Source organism: Haliotis cracherodii, unplaced genomic scaffold (genome assembly GCF_022045235.1).
Source record: "Haliotis cracherodii isolate W230 unplaced genomic scaffold, xgHalCrac1.p SCAF_4, whole genome shotgun sequence".
Classification (NCBI taxonomy): Eukaryota; Metazoa; Mollusca; class Gastropoda; order Lepetellida; family Haliotidae; genus Haliotis; species Haliotis cracherodii.
In genome coordinates this window covers 4,785,861-4,806,630 of record NW_027266297.1, presented here as the reverse complement: position 1 = coordinate 4,806,630, position 20,770 = coordinate 4,785,861, and the positions used below count along the sequence as shown (strand labels likewise).

General features: G+C 40.3%; 1 protein-coding gene and 1 pseudogene across 1 annotated transcript; one reads left to right on the top strand and one right to left on the bottom strand.

Annotated features, from left to right (window-relative positions):
- Positions 1-1,319: 1,319 nt before the first annotated feature.
- LOC139478605 (uncharacterized) lies at positions 1,320-8,860 on the bottom strand. Its single transcript, XM_071261158.1, has 5 exons — positions 8,715-8,860; positions 5,148-6,533; positions 4,149-4,365; positions 3,249-3,470; positions 1,320-2,486 (listed from the first exon to the last, which is right to left on the bottom strand). The coding sequence occupies exons 2-5, from the start codon at positions 6,318-6,320 to the stop codon at positions 1,915-1,917; spliced, it is 2,184 nt and encodes a 727-aa protein (XP_071117259.1). The 5' UTR covers positions 6,321-6,533; positions 8,715-8,860; the 3' UTR covers positions 1,320-1,914.
- LOC139478606 (uncharacterized) lies at positions 8,822-19,970 on the top strand (annotated as a pseudogene).
- Positions 19,971-20,770: the final 800 nt, after the last annotated feature.

Here is a 20,770-nt window from a genome sequence, read left to right as displayed (position 1 = left end):
TTTCGAGGCTTCATCTCCTCTCCACTTTGTCCACCTGTTTGTTGTTTGTGTAATCTCTGTGTACAGACAGACAGACAGATGTACAGACAGACAGACAAACAGACAGACAGATGTACAGACAGACAGACAAACAGACAGACAGATGTACAGACAGACAGACAGACGTATAGTTTTATTACAGTTACAAAATAAAATACATACATGGGCCACTCCGTAAGGAGTTAAGTGAGAACAATCTAAACGTATTGACATATTTACAATAGAGAATGGGACTAAACAGGCCACTCCATACGGAGTTAAGTGAGAATAATCTAAAAAGTATTGACATATTTACAATAGAGAATAAAACCAAACGCTGACTAACAGCTGTATAAAACACCTTTCCTCTTTTGTAAAATGTCATTGCAGGTTCTGGCGGTAAAAGACGAAAACATATTATCTTGCAAATCTTAAGCTGTTTCTGCACAATACACAGGTTGAAAAAATGTGAGTTTAACTCGTGACACTTGTTTAAAAGACTGAGACAATTTAAAATAAAATCGTATTGTTGTAGCCATAAATATGTGCATATCCCAAAACATAATGACACAGGCTAGGGTGTGAGGTCTGATTAATTTATTTTCTGTGGTGATAAACCGACACCCTGGGACAATGAATACAATAATAAACATACAATTATATCCAGTACATTAAAACCGAAGCAGATTAAATAATAATCTACTACACTTATAAGTTATACATGTTATAACATTTATAACATTTAACAATTATAAGCTTAGATATGTAAGTTTAATGGATTTACACATTTAATATAAATATGGTACAATAAATATAATATTATATTATTTTATAACAATGCAAGCAATACATATATATATCCGATGAATCCCACTGGGGTGTATTTGGGTGGTCACAATCCCTCGTAAATAAGATAAATAAGATAAATCCCTCCATGAAGACATGTTTATTTACACATATGAACTTTACATGTAAACTATTATCAAATTATTAATATACAGTACAAGTTACTGAATACACAAATGTCCTAGATTAACACAGACACACATATAGTGAAATGTAATATATATACAGTATACATACACTCACCATGCACACACTAATACTAGTAAAAGTGACATGTTTAAATTTAATTACGAATATATATATATAATTATGTAAATCACTTTAGTTTTATAAATGTCTATAATATATATATATATATATATATATATATATATATATATATATATATATATATATATATATATATATATATATATATATATATATATATATATGGACATTTATTACACTAAACTACTGGCATAAAATACTAACCTTTATATAAGTATATCCTTTCTCTCAGTCCAGTCCACAGTGAAGTGTTTAATGCAAAGAGCAGGGTGAAAACAAAGGGGTTTGAAAGTGGGACACAGAGATTTAAAACTAGCCAATCCAGAGGATGCCTGGGCTTACACTCTGATTGACCATCAAGAAGTTGACTGACCCACTAAATAAAACATGACATTAGAATAGGGCTTTAATGATGATACTTGACTTACAACAACTGAAGTATCCAGCCTGAAATGAGAAATACAATAAATAACTGTTAATTAGTGCAATATCTGAAATATACAAAATAACATTATTGACGACATACATAAGTAAATTAAAAGCTAATTAATAAAACATGATCAATATATACAGAACTACTCTCTACTACAGTATTTCATCTTCAAAAACATTCAAATATATGTAATGTCCTATCTAGCTGTTGATCACTTGCCTTATAACTAGCACCATTGATAACAGTCTTAGAACCTACACCGAAACGTCGCTCCTAATTGCAATAAAGAATTTGTTCATCCATTCTTAGCACCAAGAAGTTTTTCCTTTTTGCCAAGATATTGTGCATCAGAGCAGTTTCTCTGCCACACACGCCATTATGAAGAGGTACTTCCTCTCAACCAGAGGCACTTCAGCCATGATGTCAAAGTTTGGGATGAAGAAATGTTCCATGGGTAGTTCTCCAGTGAGCATCTTCTTCAGTTTGCCAATGCACAGTTTTAACCTGTTAACTAAACTGTCATTGCCCCAAACATGATCCCCTAGTGTAGTCACATAGAACTCATTCCACATCAGCGTCCTCAGCTGGAACGTAGTGAACTTGTGTTTGTCTACACGATACCCATGTTCCCGGGTGTATTTCACCGCACGACGTAGTTTTGAGGCGATCTCTTTGCCCCCAGTAGCCAGACTCTCGTCAATCTTGCAGCGATCTTGGTCGTCCTTTGCTATCTCCAGTATCATTTTCAAGATTCTTAGCACCTTCTTCCTACACGTGCCCTCTGCTTTCGACTCACTTTTTCCAGCACATCCATCTTTTTTCTCCTCGCCCTTTTCTCCCATGTCGGCGTGTTTAGTAATTGTCTTTTCACTTGCTGAAAATGACAGCCGCCAAAGAAGATCCCTGTCTTGAGCATCAGCTATGGAGAGATATGTATTCAGTAAACAAACTTTGACATCACAAATACATGACATTTTATAGGCATTTGAATTCTCTACAATGTCATGGTTAAATCTTATACAAGATTATATATATATATATATATATATATATATATATATATATATGTGAGATAATTTTGCCATGCTTTTGCCATGCTGAGACATTGCCCCTTCATAATCACCAGCTGCTAGATTATATCAAGGCAACAACCTTGGTTTTGAATGTCCTCATTAAGACTTGTTGGGATTGCCTATACCAGAGTCCACAACATTTTAGATCAGAGAGGGTTACATTAGCCGACTTGCGTTGATATACTCATGGCTCTCTTATATATGTAAAACAGATGCTAAAGCGTTAACTCACTGCTCCAAGACATAAGTCCTCATCATACAAACACAGTGTAGGAGTGTAATGCCAAAGAAACCAAATATGAACAGGTAATTGATTTTTGCTAAAGGTAGATTAAGAGTAAGAATACATGGCCATTGAAAATACAGTAAACTACGGTTATAACGAACTCAAATGGACCACTAATTTAAGTTCGTTATAACCGTAGTTCGTTATAAGCATATGTACAACATCTATACAGCAAATGGCCGGAACCAAAAATAAAGTTCATAATATCCGTCAGTTCGTTATAAGCGTGTTCGTTATAAACGTATTTTACTGTAACAAAGTATTATCTTTAAATATCCTCAACTTGAAATTGAAAATGTAGTCGAAAACATGTTGAAAGTACCTCTGTCACACGCCTTAGCCACAACATGGAAACCTTTCTTCGAGATGTCCTTCAGTCTTCCCTGTGAGCAGCTGCTGAAATCTCGAGCAGTTTTTGGCCAGCCGGGGAAGCGGAGAGCAGGCACAAGGTCAATGGAGATGAGGAATTTACTGTCACCGGTTTTTAGACCAGTGTCATAGGTGATCCCATAAGATGGGGACCCAGGTCCCAGGGTAGTGTCCCCTATAACAGAGTGTACATGACTGAGTGTATTTTCCTTTCCTGTTGCATAAATTCATCCATTGGGACTGGAAGGGCCATCATGCTATACGAGTGAGTGAGTGAGTATGTTTTACGCCGCTTTTAGCAATATTCCAGCGATATCACGGCGGGGGACACCAGAAATGGGCTTCACACATTGTACCCATGTCGGAAATCGAACCCGGGTCTTCGGCGTGATGAGCGAACGCTTTAACCACTAGGCTACCCGACCGCCCCTCATGCTATACGAACGGTGCAGTGATTATCAAATGCTGTTAATGTTCCCGATGTCAAATCATGATGCATGGGTTTGTTCATGAATAGAATAGTCAGAATAGGTACAGAACGTAAATAGTCCCGTGAAGATCCGGGGTAGAATAGGTCTTCAGCAACCCATACTCATCGCTCATCATCATCATCATCATCCTCATCGCTCATCATCATCATCCTCATCGCTCATCATCACCATCATCATCATCATCATCGCTCATCATCATCATCGCTCATCATCATCATCATCATCATCATCGCTTCTTGATAGTTCTTCATACACATAATCATGATACAGTCGGAATATGATGACCCAGTTTGCTTCAGGATAGCCCATATAAATTGTATTGTCGCTAGGATGTAAATAACTTTTCTCATTTTCTGACATACTCTTTACTCGTCTGAGTTCCATGTCCTCCAGGCAACTGAAGACATACTGTCTGAATTTGGTGGCGCTCAGGAAGCCTTTGTTACAGAGACTGCTCAGGTCCGTCTGCGATTGTGTGACCTTCACATAGCAGAAGCCAGCAGGGGCTCCGAGTGTGGACACATCCAGGCCCTTCAGCTGTGCCACAAACATACAGTCCATCTCATCAGGACGAGAGACCTGGAGCCAAAAGAAACAATATTTTAGGCATTTGTTTTTGAGGATAAACTTGAAGGTGCTGGGGTGTGCTGGACTGTGCTGTTTAAAGCAATAGGAATCAGTAATCCAGTCGTATATGACGGCGGCTTGTAACTAATCGAGTTTGAACCAGGCACATCACTGAAGGCGCCAGCAACTATTCACGCCACCGGGCCGTTGTGCTACGCAGTTAGCCAGTGACAGGATCTGACCACTCAATACCCAATTCAGACAGCTCTTAGGGAAAGCATGAGGTACTTGTGACCTATTCTGAATCTCAAGAGAGGGTAAGGTTAGTTGATGTAGAGCAATGAGATGAATGTGTATACTGTCTTAAATAATAATCCCCACCCCCAAGATAAACGACCCGTGAAGATCCGGGGTAGAATAGGTCTTCAGCAACCCATGCTTGCTGTTAAAGGCGACTATGCATGTCATAAGAGTCGACTAACGGGATCGGGTGCTCAGGCTCGCTGACTTGGTTGATGCTTGTCATCCCATTGCGTGGATCGATGCTCATGATGTCAATCACTGGATTGTCTGGTCCAGACTCGATTATGTACAGACCGCCGTCATAAAGCTGGGATATTGCTGAGTGCGGCGTTATACAACAATCAAACAAACAAACAAACCAAATGGCTGTTAACGTAGTAATCTCTCCATTAACTACCAGTTTATTGTGTTCTTTCAAGGTCTCATAAATCCACTGACAATGCCACATGTCGATACATTCATTACACTGTTTGCTACTGTGTTGTGCTTACCTTGGTGCCATCATAGTAGGATCCGGACTTCAGATCCTCCCAGACCCACGTGGTCTTCGTCTGCAGGTGACTGATGACTTTACCGACTAGGGGGTTGAACATTTCCCTAGCAGTCTTCATCTGAAGCTTCCGCAGCTGGACCTCCGTCCCAAAGAAATCACTGATGTTTCTTGTATTGCTGATCATAATTATTTTATTTTCAAAAATACCATTTGCAAATTTGTCCAGTTCTTCTTTATCAGTTGGTGAAAGTGCAGGTTTCTGTCCATTGTATGTCTTCTTACTTTTGATATGCATTTCGGTTTGACGCTTTGATTTATCATAACAACTGAGAACCACATGTGTTTCTTCTCTGAAGGAAACCTCATCTCTCTTTTGATATTTCTCCGAATCTTGGCATTCTTCTTCCTTAATGTCATTTCTTTTCTGTTTTACAGTTGAAACTTTTGGTTTTGCTGACGACAGAGCATCATCTCTCTTTGGACATATTATATGTTTTGCCAACGATGTGTACTTTCCCTTACAGTAAGGGCACGTTTCCTTAGAATCTTGGCATTCTTCTGCCTTAACGTCATTTCTTTTCTGTTTTACAGCTGAAACTTTTGGTTTTTTTGACGACATAGCATCATCTCTCTTTGGACATATTATATGTTTTGCCAACGATGTGTACTTTCCCTTACAGTAAGGGCACGTTTCCTTAGAATCTTGGCATTCTTCTGCCTTGACGTCATTTCTTTTCTGTTTTACAGTTGAAACTTTTGGTTTTGCTGACGACAGAGCATCATCTCTCTTTGGACATATTATATGTTTTGCCAACGATGTGTACTTTCCCTTACAGTAAGGGCACGTTTCCTTAGAATCTTGGCATTCTTCTTCCTTAACGTCATTTCTTTTCTGTTTTACAGTTGAAACTTTTGGTTTTGCTGACGACAGAGCATCATCTCTCTTTGGACATATTATATGTTTTGCCAACGATGTGTACTTTCCCTTACAGTAAGGGCACGTTTCCTTAGAATCTTGGCATTCTTCTTCCTTAACGTCATTTCTTTTCTGTTTTACAGTTGAAACTTTTGGTTTTGCTGACGACAGAGCATCATCTCTCTTTGGACATATTATATGTTTTGCCAACGATGTGTACTTCCCCTTACAGTAAGGGCACGTTATCTTATCCATAGCTGCGACAACAACTTCTCCACGGTGGCCCTTATGAAGTAGAACTTCTGAACCAGTTTTTTACTTTACACACTGAGTCTTATGTGCTGCAAGGGAACCTACCTGGACCCTTCAACATCCACCTTGTCTTGGTCAAACATAAGTTCCTTAATGTTTTAGCATGAGATTTCGTTTTATTGCTACGTGTTCTCATAAATATGTTAGACATCCCATCTGAAAGGAAATATATTTTAAATTATTTCCAGTGGGACTGTCAGATCGATTAATGGAGGTATTGTGAAAAAAGCCCAATGATACTGGTATTTCTGTTGCCCTATCTATAATACAAGATGTAATTATTTGGCTCATACGGATCGCTGTAGGGTGTCCTGCGTCATTGAGCTCAGTGCCCGGACTGACCAGTCGTCCCCAAGACACCGTAGTCCACTGTGCAGCTGTGTGGTTTAGGTTTGCCAGAAGTTTATAATGGTCTCTGTTTCGCCCTGGTTATCATCCGTGATTTGTATAGACCACATCCGTGCGCGTTGGTTACACCAAATGCTTAAGGGACCGACCATTTGATTTTCAGGGCTGTTGAAAAAGCCGAAATTGTCTGGCACAAAAACAAATTGTTTGAAGGCATTTTGTGGTATTTTTAAGACAAGATTAGGTTCCTAGTTTTTTGGTTTTTTTTTAATATCTGGTTCTGCTGCAGTTGATGAAAATAAATATCTAGCCTCAATTGACAAGCTCTCCTTAAGAATATCGAAAGGTCATACTGTTCACTTTTAAACCCATCTCACTTGGTAACTTATGGTTATGACTGTGGTTTTGTCGCTTTTATTCTTATTAAGGAGACGAACTATTTTTATCCCACACTACATGTTTCTTCAGGAAAGCCACTGAACAATTATTTTCTCGTGTGAAAACATGTGGACAATTATTTCTTTAAAAGAAATTCAGACATTTCATTCTTCATAACCACCATGGCTGCTGGACCGCCTCCGTGGTTTAATGGCGGAGCGTCTCCCCAGAGAGCGGAAGGTCGGGTGTTCGAAATACCAAAATACTTTAAAAGAAAGTTCTTTAACTTGTTGTTACCCTGCCTGGCGCTCGGCATTATCGGAGTAGAACAAGCACGCACACGCACGCACGCGCTATATTAGTGCATTAATCTTGAACGCGACATTAAACCCCATTTCACCTCACCCAAGCGCCGCTGTATGTCAAACGAAGCTTACATTATTGTGCGGTTTTGAGCGACACGATATCATATTTGTCATATTTGTCATATTTGTCTGAAAAAAGACCTTGTTTTGTGTTTGTATGTTGTTTTACGCCGCACTCAGCAATATTCCAGCTATATGACGACGGTCTGAAAATAACCGAATCTGTACCAGACAATCCATTAATTTATATCCTGAGCATCAATTCACAAATTTAAGCGAGCCTGATCAACCGATCCTGTTAATTGCCTCTTTCGACAAGCATTGTCGCCTCTTACGACCAGCATAGAATGCTGAAGACCTATTCTAACCCGGATCTTGATACGTTGACTCAAGTTGCATGTCTTTGTAATACTGGTGTCGTGTGAAAAAGAGAAAACGAATTCAGTATATCCAGCTTACCTGTACCTGATTCCCGACCCAATCATTGAAGGAATTAATTTCATTAAGTCTCATTGAGTTTAAAGGTCTGGTTTCAATGATTTGCTAGCTAATGTATATGTTGGAGTGAAATGGGGTTTAAAGTCGCACTCAAGATTATTCTTATGTAGGGATATTCATGCACGAGTGGATGTGCGTGCGTGCGTGCGTGTCTGTGTTTTACCCCCTTAATGCCGAGCGCCAAACCGGGACACAACAATTACAATCTTTTAACTCTTTTTGGGTATGACGAGGTTGGGTTCCGTATGTTGATGATTGTAATTCCGGACTAATGCCGGTTTTATAGTGCTAGCCAACTGAGTTACAGCACTTTAACAAGGACACCCACTCGGACAAAGTATACTGACTCCGAGTCAACCGCGGCCGAGCATCGAACCCCCGACCTTCCACTCTCAGGGTAGAAGCTCTATCCACTAGACCACGGAGGCGACCACATATATTGAAGATGTCGTCTCTTGTTCGTGACATGACATGACGTGATATGACGTGATACAACTCAATATGTGACAGTGTATATTAATATATTGCCCACTTCCTGTTTACCTGTCTATCGGGAACATATATTTATTATAATTTTAAATTACAACCTACTGCTATTTAAGAAATACGAGTTATATAACTTGCTAATTAACGCCCTGGTTTAGGCTCGGACACTCCAATTAGTTGACTCGAAACAGATAATTAGTAATTTCTCGTAGTCCGGTAGCTAATCTGTTACTACGCGTTCATGTAAGACTTGAATACTCACTGTGCTATGTGTTCCCCGGAGAAGCCTCACTGTATGTGCAGTGTGTCCTATACGCGTGTTGAGGTCTCGATGACCTCCTATACGAGTGTTATCACCTCCGCCGAAACTGTGGGAGTGACGTACTTCGTCGGCTGGCGCAGTGGGGCGGACCGGAGTGAAACATTGCTGTTATTGTCTGAAATCTAAAAAAGTATTTTCCCGGAAAACCGCTTCACTCGCTTGCGTTTCTTTACCAGTGGAACGGTGTAGACACGTTGTCATCGTGTACTAAACGTGGACGGATTGTGTCTACAGCGATATACGGCAACAAGGAACGATATACCAAGCAGTACTCTTTCCTGGAGGTTCCCGTTGTGTCGACAGGGACATATGAATACAGAATACTAGAGTACTCGTCCCTAGAGGTCCCCGTTGTGTCGACAGGGACATATGGATACAGGATACTAGCAGTACTCTTTCCTGGAGGTTCCCGTTGTGTCGACAGGGACATATGAATACAGAATACTAGAGTACTCGTCCCTAGAGGTCCCCGTTGTGTCGACAGGGACATATGGATACAGAATACTAGCAGTACTCTTTCCTGGACGTTCCCGTTGTGTCGACAGGGACATACAGGTAATTCCTACAGGTACATAATGTGTCTACAGTGATCTGTACGAGGAAGTACTATTTCCTACAGGTACACAATGTGTCTACAGTGATCTGTACGAGGAAGTACTAATTCCTACAGGTACGCAATGTGTCTACAGTGACCTGTACGAGGTAGTACTAATTCCTACAGGTACACAATGGGTCTACAATGATCTGTACGAGGTAGTACTTATTCCTACAGGTACACAATGGGTCTACAGTGATCTGTACGAGGTAGTACTTATTCCTACAGGTACACAATGGGTCTACAGTGATCTGTACGAGGTAGTACTTATTCCTACAGGTACACAATGTGTCTACAGTGATCTGTACGAGGTAGTACTAATTCCTACAGGTACATTATGTGTCTACAGTGATCTGTACGAGGTAGTTCTAATTCCTACAGGTACACAATGTGTCTACAGTGATCTGTACGAGGTAGTTCTAATTCCTACAGGTACACAACGGGTCTACAGTGACCTGTACGAGGTAGTACTAATTCCTACAGGTACACAATGAGTCTACAGTGATCTGTACGAGGTAGTTCTAATTCCTACAGGTACACAACGGGTCTACAGTGATCTGTACGAGGTAGTACTAATTCCTACAGGTACATAATGTGTCTACAGTGATCTGTACGAGGTAGTACTAATTCCTACAGGTACACAACGGGTCTACAGTGATCTGTACGAGGTAGTACTAATTCCTACAGGTACACAATGTGTCTACAGTGATCTGTTCGAGGTAGTACTAATTCCTACAGGTACACAATGTGTCTACAGTGATCTGTACGAGGTAGTACTTATTCCTACAGGTACACAATGGGTCTACAGTGATCTGTACGAGGTAGTACTTATTCCTACAGGTACACAATGTGTCTACAGTGATCTGTACGAGGTAGTACTAATTCCTACAGGTAAATTATGTGTCTACAGTGATCTGTACGAGGTAGTTCTAATTCCTACAGGTACACAATGTGTCTACAGTGATCTGTACGAGGTAGTTCTAATTCCTACAGGTACACAACGGGTCTACAGTGACCTGTACGAGGTAGTACTAATTCCTACAGGTACACAATGAGTCTACAGTGATCTGTACGAGGTAGTTCTAATTCCTACAGGTACACAACGGGTCTACAGTGATCTGTACGAGGTAGTACTTATTCCTACAGGTACATCATGTGTCTACAGTGATCTGTACGAGGTAGTACTAATTCCTACAGGTACACAACGGGTCTACAGTGATCTGTACGAGGTAGTACTAATTCCTACAGGTACATAATGTGTCTACAGTGATCTGTACGAGGTAGTACTAATTCCTACAGGTACACAATGTGTCTACAGTGATCTGTACGAGGTAGTACTAATTCCTACAGGTACACAATGTGTCTACAGTGATCTGTACGAGGTAGTTCTAATTCCTACAGGTACATTATGTATCTACAGTGATCTGTACGAGGTAGTACTAATTCCTACAGGTACACAATGTGTTAAGATAAGAAGAAAAAATCGCGTACATTTGATGTAGCCGAATTGTGTACAGAGCGAGATCCTTTTGAGGTCCTAAAGTTTTTACCTGTGTTACTGCGTACAAAAAAACTGAAATTTGAACTATATCGAGGGATTCATCTGTGTAACTCCGATGCGACCCTAGTTCCAAAAACTATTTGTGACCCACCAGGAGAAAAAGGACCTAATGGTTGCTAGGATACAATTGTGCAATGATGTCACAAAGACGTTTGAAGTCAACTTAGATCAGCGAAGATCGCCATGTGTGCTGACTGTACAAACATGTATTATATACGTCAGTGTGAAAGACTCAGTTGTCCTGAAGGTGAGACAAGTGATATTTTCAATGCAGTGAACTTAAGACTTAAAATTTCACTGGAATGAACATAACACTTTGACTGAACTATTGTCATACAAGAGTTACTTCCCCCTAATTGTCGTCCTATTCCGTAAGCCCGTACACAAACTGTTGACGTCCCTTTAACATTAGTTTCACGTTGACAAGGCAAAATAATGACAGATGGTCATACATGGGGTAATATCACTTCTTGTCGTTTGTTATTCTCTTGAAAATGTTTCGTTTTAAACTGTAAATTTTTCATTTAACTCGTCAATCGAAACTGTTCGTTTCGCAAAGCGCCATTTTTGTTACTTGACCAGCGTGTAGAATTACGTTTCAAGGTTTTACATTTGTAATGAAAAGATTTAATTTTCGGTAGACAACTACACAAAAAGCATGTAATAAATAGGATATTCCATGTGTCTCGTGAAATATCATGTTTCTCTCACCTATTTCAAGGGAGTTATCTGGGTATTTCCGATACGACCATAATTCCAAACATGTTTGTGATCCAGCAGTAGAAAAGGGACCTTATGGTTGCTTGGATACATTTATGCAATGACGTCAGAAATACGTTTGATGTCAACGATCAGTGAAGATCGCCATGTGTACGGACTGTAGAAACATATCTTATTTTTTTTCTCGTTATTGCATAATGTAAAACAAACACGAGTTCAAAACCTTTCAGCATACGTGTTTACTTTCAGTTCATCAGATATTTTGCCAAAAAACTGCTATTATTACATAAACAGTTAAAGGTCGGAAAATGAGTCCAAATGTTTGATGTCACCAACAAGGTCCATTATTCCTGGTGGGTCACATTTGTTATGATCCCCGGCTGTCAACAGGATATGGTATTTACAATACACAAACACACTCCACTAATAATCTCTGTTTGTGAGAACACAATGTGTATATAAAGCCTTGTTTACATTACAGTGTTGAGCGTAACTAGGAGCAACGTGCATCATGAGTACTGTGATGAAACAAAGATGTCCTGATTGTGGTCGGACTTTCAAAAACTTATCAAATCACAACATCTGTCATAGTCGAGGTTCAGGGAAACATGCAGACAAACCTTCTATGGTTCAGAAGCAAGTGTGCCCTGACTGTGGCCTAGATTTTGTGAACCTCGCAAATCACAAAATATGTCATGGAAGAGGGACCAGACACAGGCAGACGTCTGATCCACCGCAGTCGTCTGCAAGGGCACCCGCGCAGCCACGGACCAACGTTGACTATCGTCAGAGGACCGCAAATCCCACGCCCAATCAACCTCATTACCCACGATATGGTACAACTGATTACGTGGATACACCACCAACTACGCCCCCCATGCGAGTGAATGTAAATGACCCACAACTTGATCAAAGTGATTACTTGGATACGCCACCCCCAACGCCCCCTTCCCCCCAGAGAGAGCGAGTGACACCATCCTCAGTCCCTCATTACGCACAATATGGTACAACTGATTACGTGTATATACCACCAACTACGCCCCCCATGCGAGTGAATGTAAATGACCCACGACATGATCAAAGTAATTACTTGGATACGCCACCCCCAACGCCCCCTTCCCCCCAGGGAGAGCGACTGACACCATCGTCAGTCACCCTTCTCTACCCGTCCATTCAGACGGTGCCCCAGGGCCGTGGGAATACTCATCACCAACCACACCCTACTCAGCCACAGAGTCGAAGTCATTATCCAGATGATACGTCTCCTCCACAACCACAACTCCCCAGTAGACAACGGAGTCATCAGCAACGTCACCATCACGACCTTGAATCCCTGCTGTATGGTCGTATATCGGACGCGTCTCAAAGGTAACAGTAAGTTTATGTTTAACCATGTGAAGTAATGCCTTCACTCTTAATATCCAAATATCTTACATTCGTCTAAGGCGGCGCAATTCGCTGTGCGGAGTTGCGTCCCTGGTGCACGCCAGAAACCCATGATCGTGGGTTTGAATCCCTAATTATGTTTCTAGGTTTGTCAGCACCATACCCCTGCTCGTGGGTATCACCGAAGTGGTAAACGTCTGAGACCTGCATCACTTCGGGCTTTCCTCCCACAATAACTGACACGCTGAGATTATAACTGAAATACTGTTCAAAGCGGCGTTAAACCCAGCCCCTCACTCATTCTAACATGAAACAATGATATGATATGGTATAAGGCTTTTTAAAGAATTCCAAATTACAATGTGCCTATATAACTCTTTGCTTATTAGTTTAGTAAGACGTAGAAACGAGGAGGTGGGGTAGGGCCTTCAGACGTTCAACTGGCTGACAACTAGTACTTTTTCCTTCTAAATTTTACTGACACGATAAAAATATTAGACTTCAGTGTGTCTAAATTGAGCGAAAGGGCTGAAAGAGAAATCTAACCACGGGGAATCTTTGACATCTTAGTTACAGAAGAGGTCACAACGATTACAATAGTGGTCTCAGTGATGAGGATGCCCTGTCTGCTGCTATTGCTGCAAGTCGGGACCAACAGGAGGCTGATCTGGGATGGACCTTCAGGTCAGTTTCTCCCCATCTACAGGAACATAGAACTACAAAGGGACCAGATTAACGTGAAAGTAGGATACAAAACGTTCCCCAAGGGGCCACACCAATAATAATAAGACAATTGGAGCTAACCTTAATTGACTTGAATTGCAAACACGCGAAAACTTGATTTGGAAACTTGTAGACATGTAAACCTGTAAAATACAAAAGCCAAACGACAAACCTGTTTAAGAATTAGGTTGTCATGTGTGATATGAATTTTGTGTGCCTCCATACATTCAAGCCAGACAGGTCCTCCGCCAGATCTAGTGGATAGATCGCCTTTCTTGAGTTAAATTACACTTTTTGCCGAAACTATTCTTCACACTGCCTCCTTAAAACTGGTTTTCAGAGAAAGATCGCGAAGATCAGTGAGTAAGAATAGAATACTTTGATCATTAATCTTATATTTTAACACGATCAATCCAATATCCTCTATGTCTGCTTTCTTGATTACACGATATTAACTCTTTTTTTTATCAACAGAGATGAATCTGACACAAATGCGGCATCTACTGGTTCACCACGCAACATTGTCCGGGAGCATCGGAGTCGATGTAGGGAGTTTGGAGCTTGCCAAATTTCGGTCAACAGGGACTCCGTCTGGCGCAGCAGCATTGCCTTCTTCAAGGATGTCGCTGTATCGAACACAGTTGATGGTATGAACAGATTGCCATGGTCCAGAACTACTTTACATATCCAAATTAGGATTGTTATAGTAAGTATGTGACGGCAATGTGAAATACCATCGCACATTTATTGTATAGTTAGGGGCGAGGTGGGGTGTTAATGCATGCGCGTGTCACCTCGAAGGCCCGGGTTCGATTCCCAACATATATATGTACAATGCGTGAAGCCCTTCTGTTGTTCTTGCTGTCTCATTACTGGTATTTGCTAAGACCAACGTAAACCTATACTGTAGCATTGACAAGTGGGTTCTTGTGGTAGGTGGTTTTCACTGATTCCGAGGACAGGCATGAGGAAGGCGTCGACACAGGGGGACCGAGGCGAGAGTATCTACGGCTGCTGTTGCAGTCCATCGTCTCCGATAGCAAGATGCTGCACGGTCAGTAATGAGGGGGTTGGGGTTTCGGCAGTTTTGCGGTTATATCATTTGTCAGCTTGATGTGAGAGGAAAGATCCAAGTCATTCAGGTCTTAGCTGACCATAAGCGTCTACCACACAACTGGCGGCGCCTCACACCCGTGTCCCCCGTTAGTACTTTCTCTAGTATTAGTATAATCTTACATGTAAGGTGTCAATTTTATTTCGTTGGGTTAAAAAACTCAAATCGATTTCTTTTGTCCTTCGACGTGATAGTGCTGACACCTTACTGAAAGCGGTGTAAGATCATACTCACTTGTAGACACATATTTTTGAATACGCACATGCATTGTAAGGAATATATAAAGATATGACTATATCTTACTTATTTCGATATATATTCATTCAAACAGGGGACAAAAACCAAGGATTTCTGATTCGACCCAACATATTTGCATATTCGAAGAATCACTTCCGGGTCATGGGTGTCATGCTGGCCACTATAATTGCTCAAGGCGGACAATCCCCCGCCATATTTGCCCTTCCCGTTGTTGATGCAATATTGGATATCGATCAGTCACTATCTGTGGATTATGTGCCGAACAGACGTACGAGAGAATCTTTGACAGAGGTATGAAGTTACTGATAGTGCTATCTTTGTCTATAATATTCCCAGCTGTTTGACAGTCAAGTAGTATATCTATACATATGTAGAAACCAATTTCAGTTAAATGATGACGAAAGTAAAATAAATACATGTTGCCATGTCACGACTGTAAGGACATGTAACTGAGAAATACTTACCCCGTCGGAAGTGGTCCCAAATAACCTTGTCTTAACAGGTGGAGGTGAACTGGGAAGAGGGGGCTGTGCATTTTGTTACAGAGATATTTTCATCCATTGCTTCAGTACAAGCATTTTTATCTCTGAAAAAAGGCGAACACAGCCAACATCCGAGGCAAAATTATTTTACAGAAGTGTTTTCTGGAACAGTTTATTAAAAAAATGATCCTAGTACTCTCCAAGAATATACAGTAGTTGGTCCCTAGTATTGTATTCTTCTGTTCGTTACAGGTGTCGGAGGCTCAAAACGCGACGGAGCTGGAGGAAGCGCTACAGGGGTGTGACTGGAGAGACGACCTAGATGGCATCCCCTCTTATGTCACTATGGCCAATAGGGATGAGTTTCTCAATGGGTGTGTCCACCACTTTGTCATACTACAGAGCAAACCAATGATAGACCAGCTTATTCAAGGCTTGCATCACTGCGGGGTGAGTACCCTACATGTCTTCTTAAGGCCGTAACTGTATGTCATATTAGTAAAGAGGCCGTAACTGGCTGCACCTCGAGTGATTTTTAAGCATACAGGTATAGCATTGTCATGTTACACGCTTATAGCGGTAGTACTTCTGGCGGAAGTCCTTCTGTGGGTGAGTGAGTGAGTTAATATTTAAAGTCACATCGGCAATATTTCAGCCATATAGTGACAGTCCCTCTGTGGAGCGCGTATTGATATGTTGAACTGTAAATCTGTACAACGATGAGTAAAAGATGCAATCATTCCACCTGGCTCTATCGAATCATTTCTGACAGGGCATTAAAATGGCAAAGGTTTCTTTTTGTATGTGTTTGCTCTTGTCATCTCCTGAAGATATAAGGTTGGTCGAGTGGTTTAAGCATTCGCCCGTTATGTTTGTTATTCCCGAGCCCTGGTGTGATATGGCTTCCATATTGCTAAAAGAGCAATAGAAGCATTTCCACTCACTTGTGACATACTAACAGTCTATTACTATATTTTTAATTGATTGTCAGATATTAGACCTCATGAGAAGACACAAGTTGCGAGATTTGCTGGAGTATAGATCGGACGTTGAAGTCACTTCCAAAAGGGTGATGGATCTGTTGAAACCAGTTCCCAGTTACCATGGAGACGAACAGGCGATCTTTAACAACCTGCACCGATTCCTGCAGGCAGCTGAAGGTAAGGGTATAGCTGGCTTGGATGGGTATCCAAGAACCAATGTTTGAATTACGTTTTGGGACAAATCAGTGAATCCTTTAATATTGGGATGAAATCAGATCGCTGAATTTCATTTACTTCAAGTAAGTAACGTGTTTGTTCTTTAAGTGCCTCTGTAAATTGTATATTACATTGGCACGAATATATCTTGAATGAGTCAGTTTAGCCGAATGATCCAAGGCATTAAAATGTTAATTATAAAAACTCGACTGCATATCTTTGATGGAATGTTATGATAGGAATTCTGTACTATTCACGGCTAGTGAGTTATTCCAAGGCTAGTCTTTTTGTGTATCACATCCCCGCGACAACGTAGCATTCGGAATGGTAAGATTTATATTGCATTTAAATATTTTTAACTTAATGAATAATTCACTGAAAATGTCGAAATTAGTTGATTATTATTACTTAGCGGTACGGTCGCTACGGAAACGCGTGACGTCATCTATTGGTTGATGACGTCATTCCAGAGCGTCCACAATTCTTCTTCACACTTTACTTCAGAAGAACAATACATACAAAAACAAGGAACAACATTTGTGTTTTCAATGTCGAATAACACTATATATGTCTTTTTAAAATTTATGGATGCTTTTGAGAATGCGATGTCCCGAATTGTAACATTTGACATCATATCCATGGAAATCTGAAAAGTTAACTCTTGAACTTAACCCTCTCCTAAAAAGCAGTTCCCGCCATTCAGCGGCATTAATGAAAACTCTATTCCATTTGACTTGTACTTACATTGTTAACAAATTACATGAATGCATCTTCTTTCAAAGGGATTTATGACTATGTTGATTGTGAAAGAAAATAATTCCTTAACAAAACTGATCAATTTGGACGATTTCATGATTATTTCACCACTCGTGGTTTCTTATACGGGGAATATTAGCCTAATCCATTTCATTTGTATCTCTTTTACCAAAGGCTGAGTCTATATGATGACATATTACCTGTCATTTCATACGGTAAACTAAAATATATATTACAATACCAACACAATGTCATTGTCAGATTTTCAGAAAAATGTACGATGTAGGTAGATAACGACAGCGAAATTCGATGTATAGTATAAACAGTTCTAATGATGTGTTTAAGGTACATTCTACTGCTCCAAATTATACATGTTCAGCGATAACTGAACTGCAAACGTATCAATTATGAAAGTGGTAGCTTTGCGGAGTTATGAAAGTGGTAAGTTGGCGGAATTATATTAGCGGTATTATTGCGGAAATATGAAAAAGGATAGCTTTACGGAATTGTGAAAGTGGAAAGTTTGCAGAATATTAAAGTGGTTAAGTCGCGGATTTACCGTTTTGGTGCCGCTGGGGCATCGCTAACATTTCGCGAAAAATACGTCAAAAAAGAGATAAGTAATGTAGAGCGGTAGTGTATGTTAACGTATGTATTACTGTCGACATTTACGTAGATAGTATTGATAGTTTAATTCATGTCATGAAAGTTTTTAGTTGCATGCCACGATCTGTTTTAGTACATTACGTTTTTTCTCTAGAGGGCCGCTTGTGTGACGTCCTCGGGGAGAGCCGATGTTTGACCCGCAACCAGACCGAGTTCGCACGGAGGATGACTCCGGGTAGACTGCTGACGTTTGTGACCGGATGTAGTAGAGAGCCAGCTGGCGGGTTCACGCCCCGACCCAGCATTGTGTTTAACTACAGTGACACCTGGCGGCTGCCATCAGCCTCCACGTGCAGTAACCAGATCCAGCTCACAGTGCACCCCAACTTGCTGGAGTTCCAAAGCTTTTGTCATACGATGATGACGTCAATGATGAATGGAGAGACCTTTAGCACTGCATGAGTTACGTGTAGTCATCATGTATCTTCTAATGGATGATAAGAGGATAACAAGAACTAACTCATGTGATAGATTCCGGATTCAGCAGAAGTATAGAGTATCCTCAACTTTGTACTCCACTATCAAACACGACACACCTAAGATTTCACTCCTTGTACCATGAACTTTTTTCACTCAACGTTGTGACCATGGATATAGTTACATCTCTGTCGTCCAAGGTTCGGGACCTCTTGTCAAAACTGAAAGCGAATGGCAGCAGAAACAAATATGTGAACTTCCTCATTGATAACATCTATGTAAAGTTTGGGGATAAAACATTTAGGTCTGAGTTAGGCTTCCCCAGGGACATTAATCTCCCCACCGCATGCTGATCTGTTTCTCATGCATACGAACCGGAAGTTTCTTTTACGAACCGGAAGTTCACCTCGGATTGGCGAAATGAAAACAAGTGAATTTAGTCAAGAAGTTAAACTTAAACTTCAGGATATCAATGATCTGATATCGTTCAATAATGGTCAAACAGCAAATTCCCATCCACTGATTTACCCACTAGAAATAAGGGAGACCAGTGAGACCGCACTGTATCTTATTTAGCATAACGATTCAGAGTGAAATCTTTTTACAAGACTGTATGACAAGAGAGATGATTTCAGTTTTCCAATCGTCAACAATGTCGATCAATACTCCAGCAGCACAGGTCTTTGGTGTCTACTTAACGCAACTATTGAGATACAGTCGAACATGTTGCTTCTACCAAAAATGTAAATAGCACCATACGACTCTTTCTCGACAGAAAGGTTTCAACATTTAATGCTTTTGTAAAGTTGTCAGACCGCTTTATGGTAGACATGTGGAGGACATTGCCAAATTTGACGCTTGAGAATGCTTGATGCGATTCCTTGCTTTGACTTGTACCATATGTTCCCGTGGGTTTTTCCCGGTGGCTTTGTACAGGGGACGCCACCTGTGTGACCCGATGCCTGGTTTCATCACTATCTATAAGTGATGCATGAATCATGCTTACGCTGTAGTCGGAATCGTACATTGGATTCTGCTTTTCACAGAGATGTCTCATAAATATAAAGGTTTTTTTCTCACTTTATATATTTTATATTCAAACTTTAACATATTATTCCGACATCACATTGTTTCGTCAATCGAGGATTGCAATCTCAAAATTTTATTTTTGTTTTATTCAATTGAGCTTTTGGATGGTTTCGCTTACATTTCATTTTGTTTTCACTGGAGCCTTTTATACAATTTTTAGCTCACCTGATTGTCATGGCCTGCTCGTCCATCGACACTGGACCATCAAAACTGAAACTCCACATGCTTCGTCCTACCACTGAATTTGTTCAAAAGGTTTGAATCCGTTTGTCTATAAATCCGCCTAGGCAGCCATTTTGCAAAAAGCTGTTTATGGCCTTTACTGAGCCACTTTTGTACTAAACGTAATGGAATTTTTTTTTTTTCTTTGATTCACAAACACATACACATGATAAAGTCAGAAAACGGACTCTGCGTTTAGCAGAGATTTCGCATGATTATGGAAATGTGTTTTGTTGCTGTTTTTAACTTGTTGGTTGGTTGGTTGTTTAACGCTGCACTCCAATATTTCAGCTATTTGACGGCTTTAATTTGTTGAGGGATATTTGATATTTTTTAATATTTTGATCTTGTTTTGACAATGCTCTTTGAATCTCTCTGAACTGAATATAGACACTGTAAACATCTGCTCCGATAGCCAGACTGAGGGAACTGAACGTGTGAAGCCCATTGCTGGTGTCCCCTGTCGTGAAATTGCTGGAATATTGCTACAAGCAGCGTAAAACCATACTCACTCACTCCTCAGCAACTGACAGCAACTTCTGTCAAATTAGCTACAGTGGCATTATTTTTGTCTTTCTTTTCAAGTTTGATTAAAACGTGTATAATGTTATTTAAAAGTGGTGTGCTTGTTGTTTATATAAAATAAACCAATTTATTCCAGAAAATGCGGGTTTATAAAGAATGGTTTGCATCCGCTTACAAACACAAAATACATGTCTATGAGTCGATTTGAGTCGACGTAGACTTCAGCTGTTTCAATGATTAATTTAAAATCCTTAAAGCTGTATTTGCACTTTGGGGATTTTAT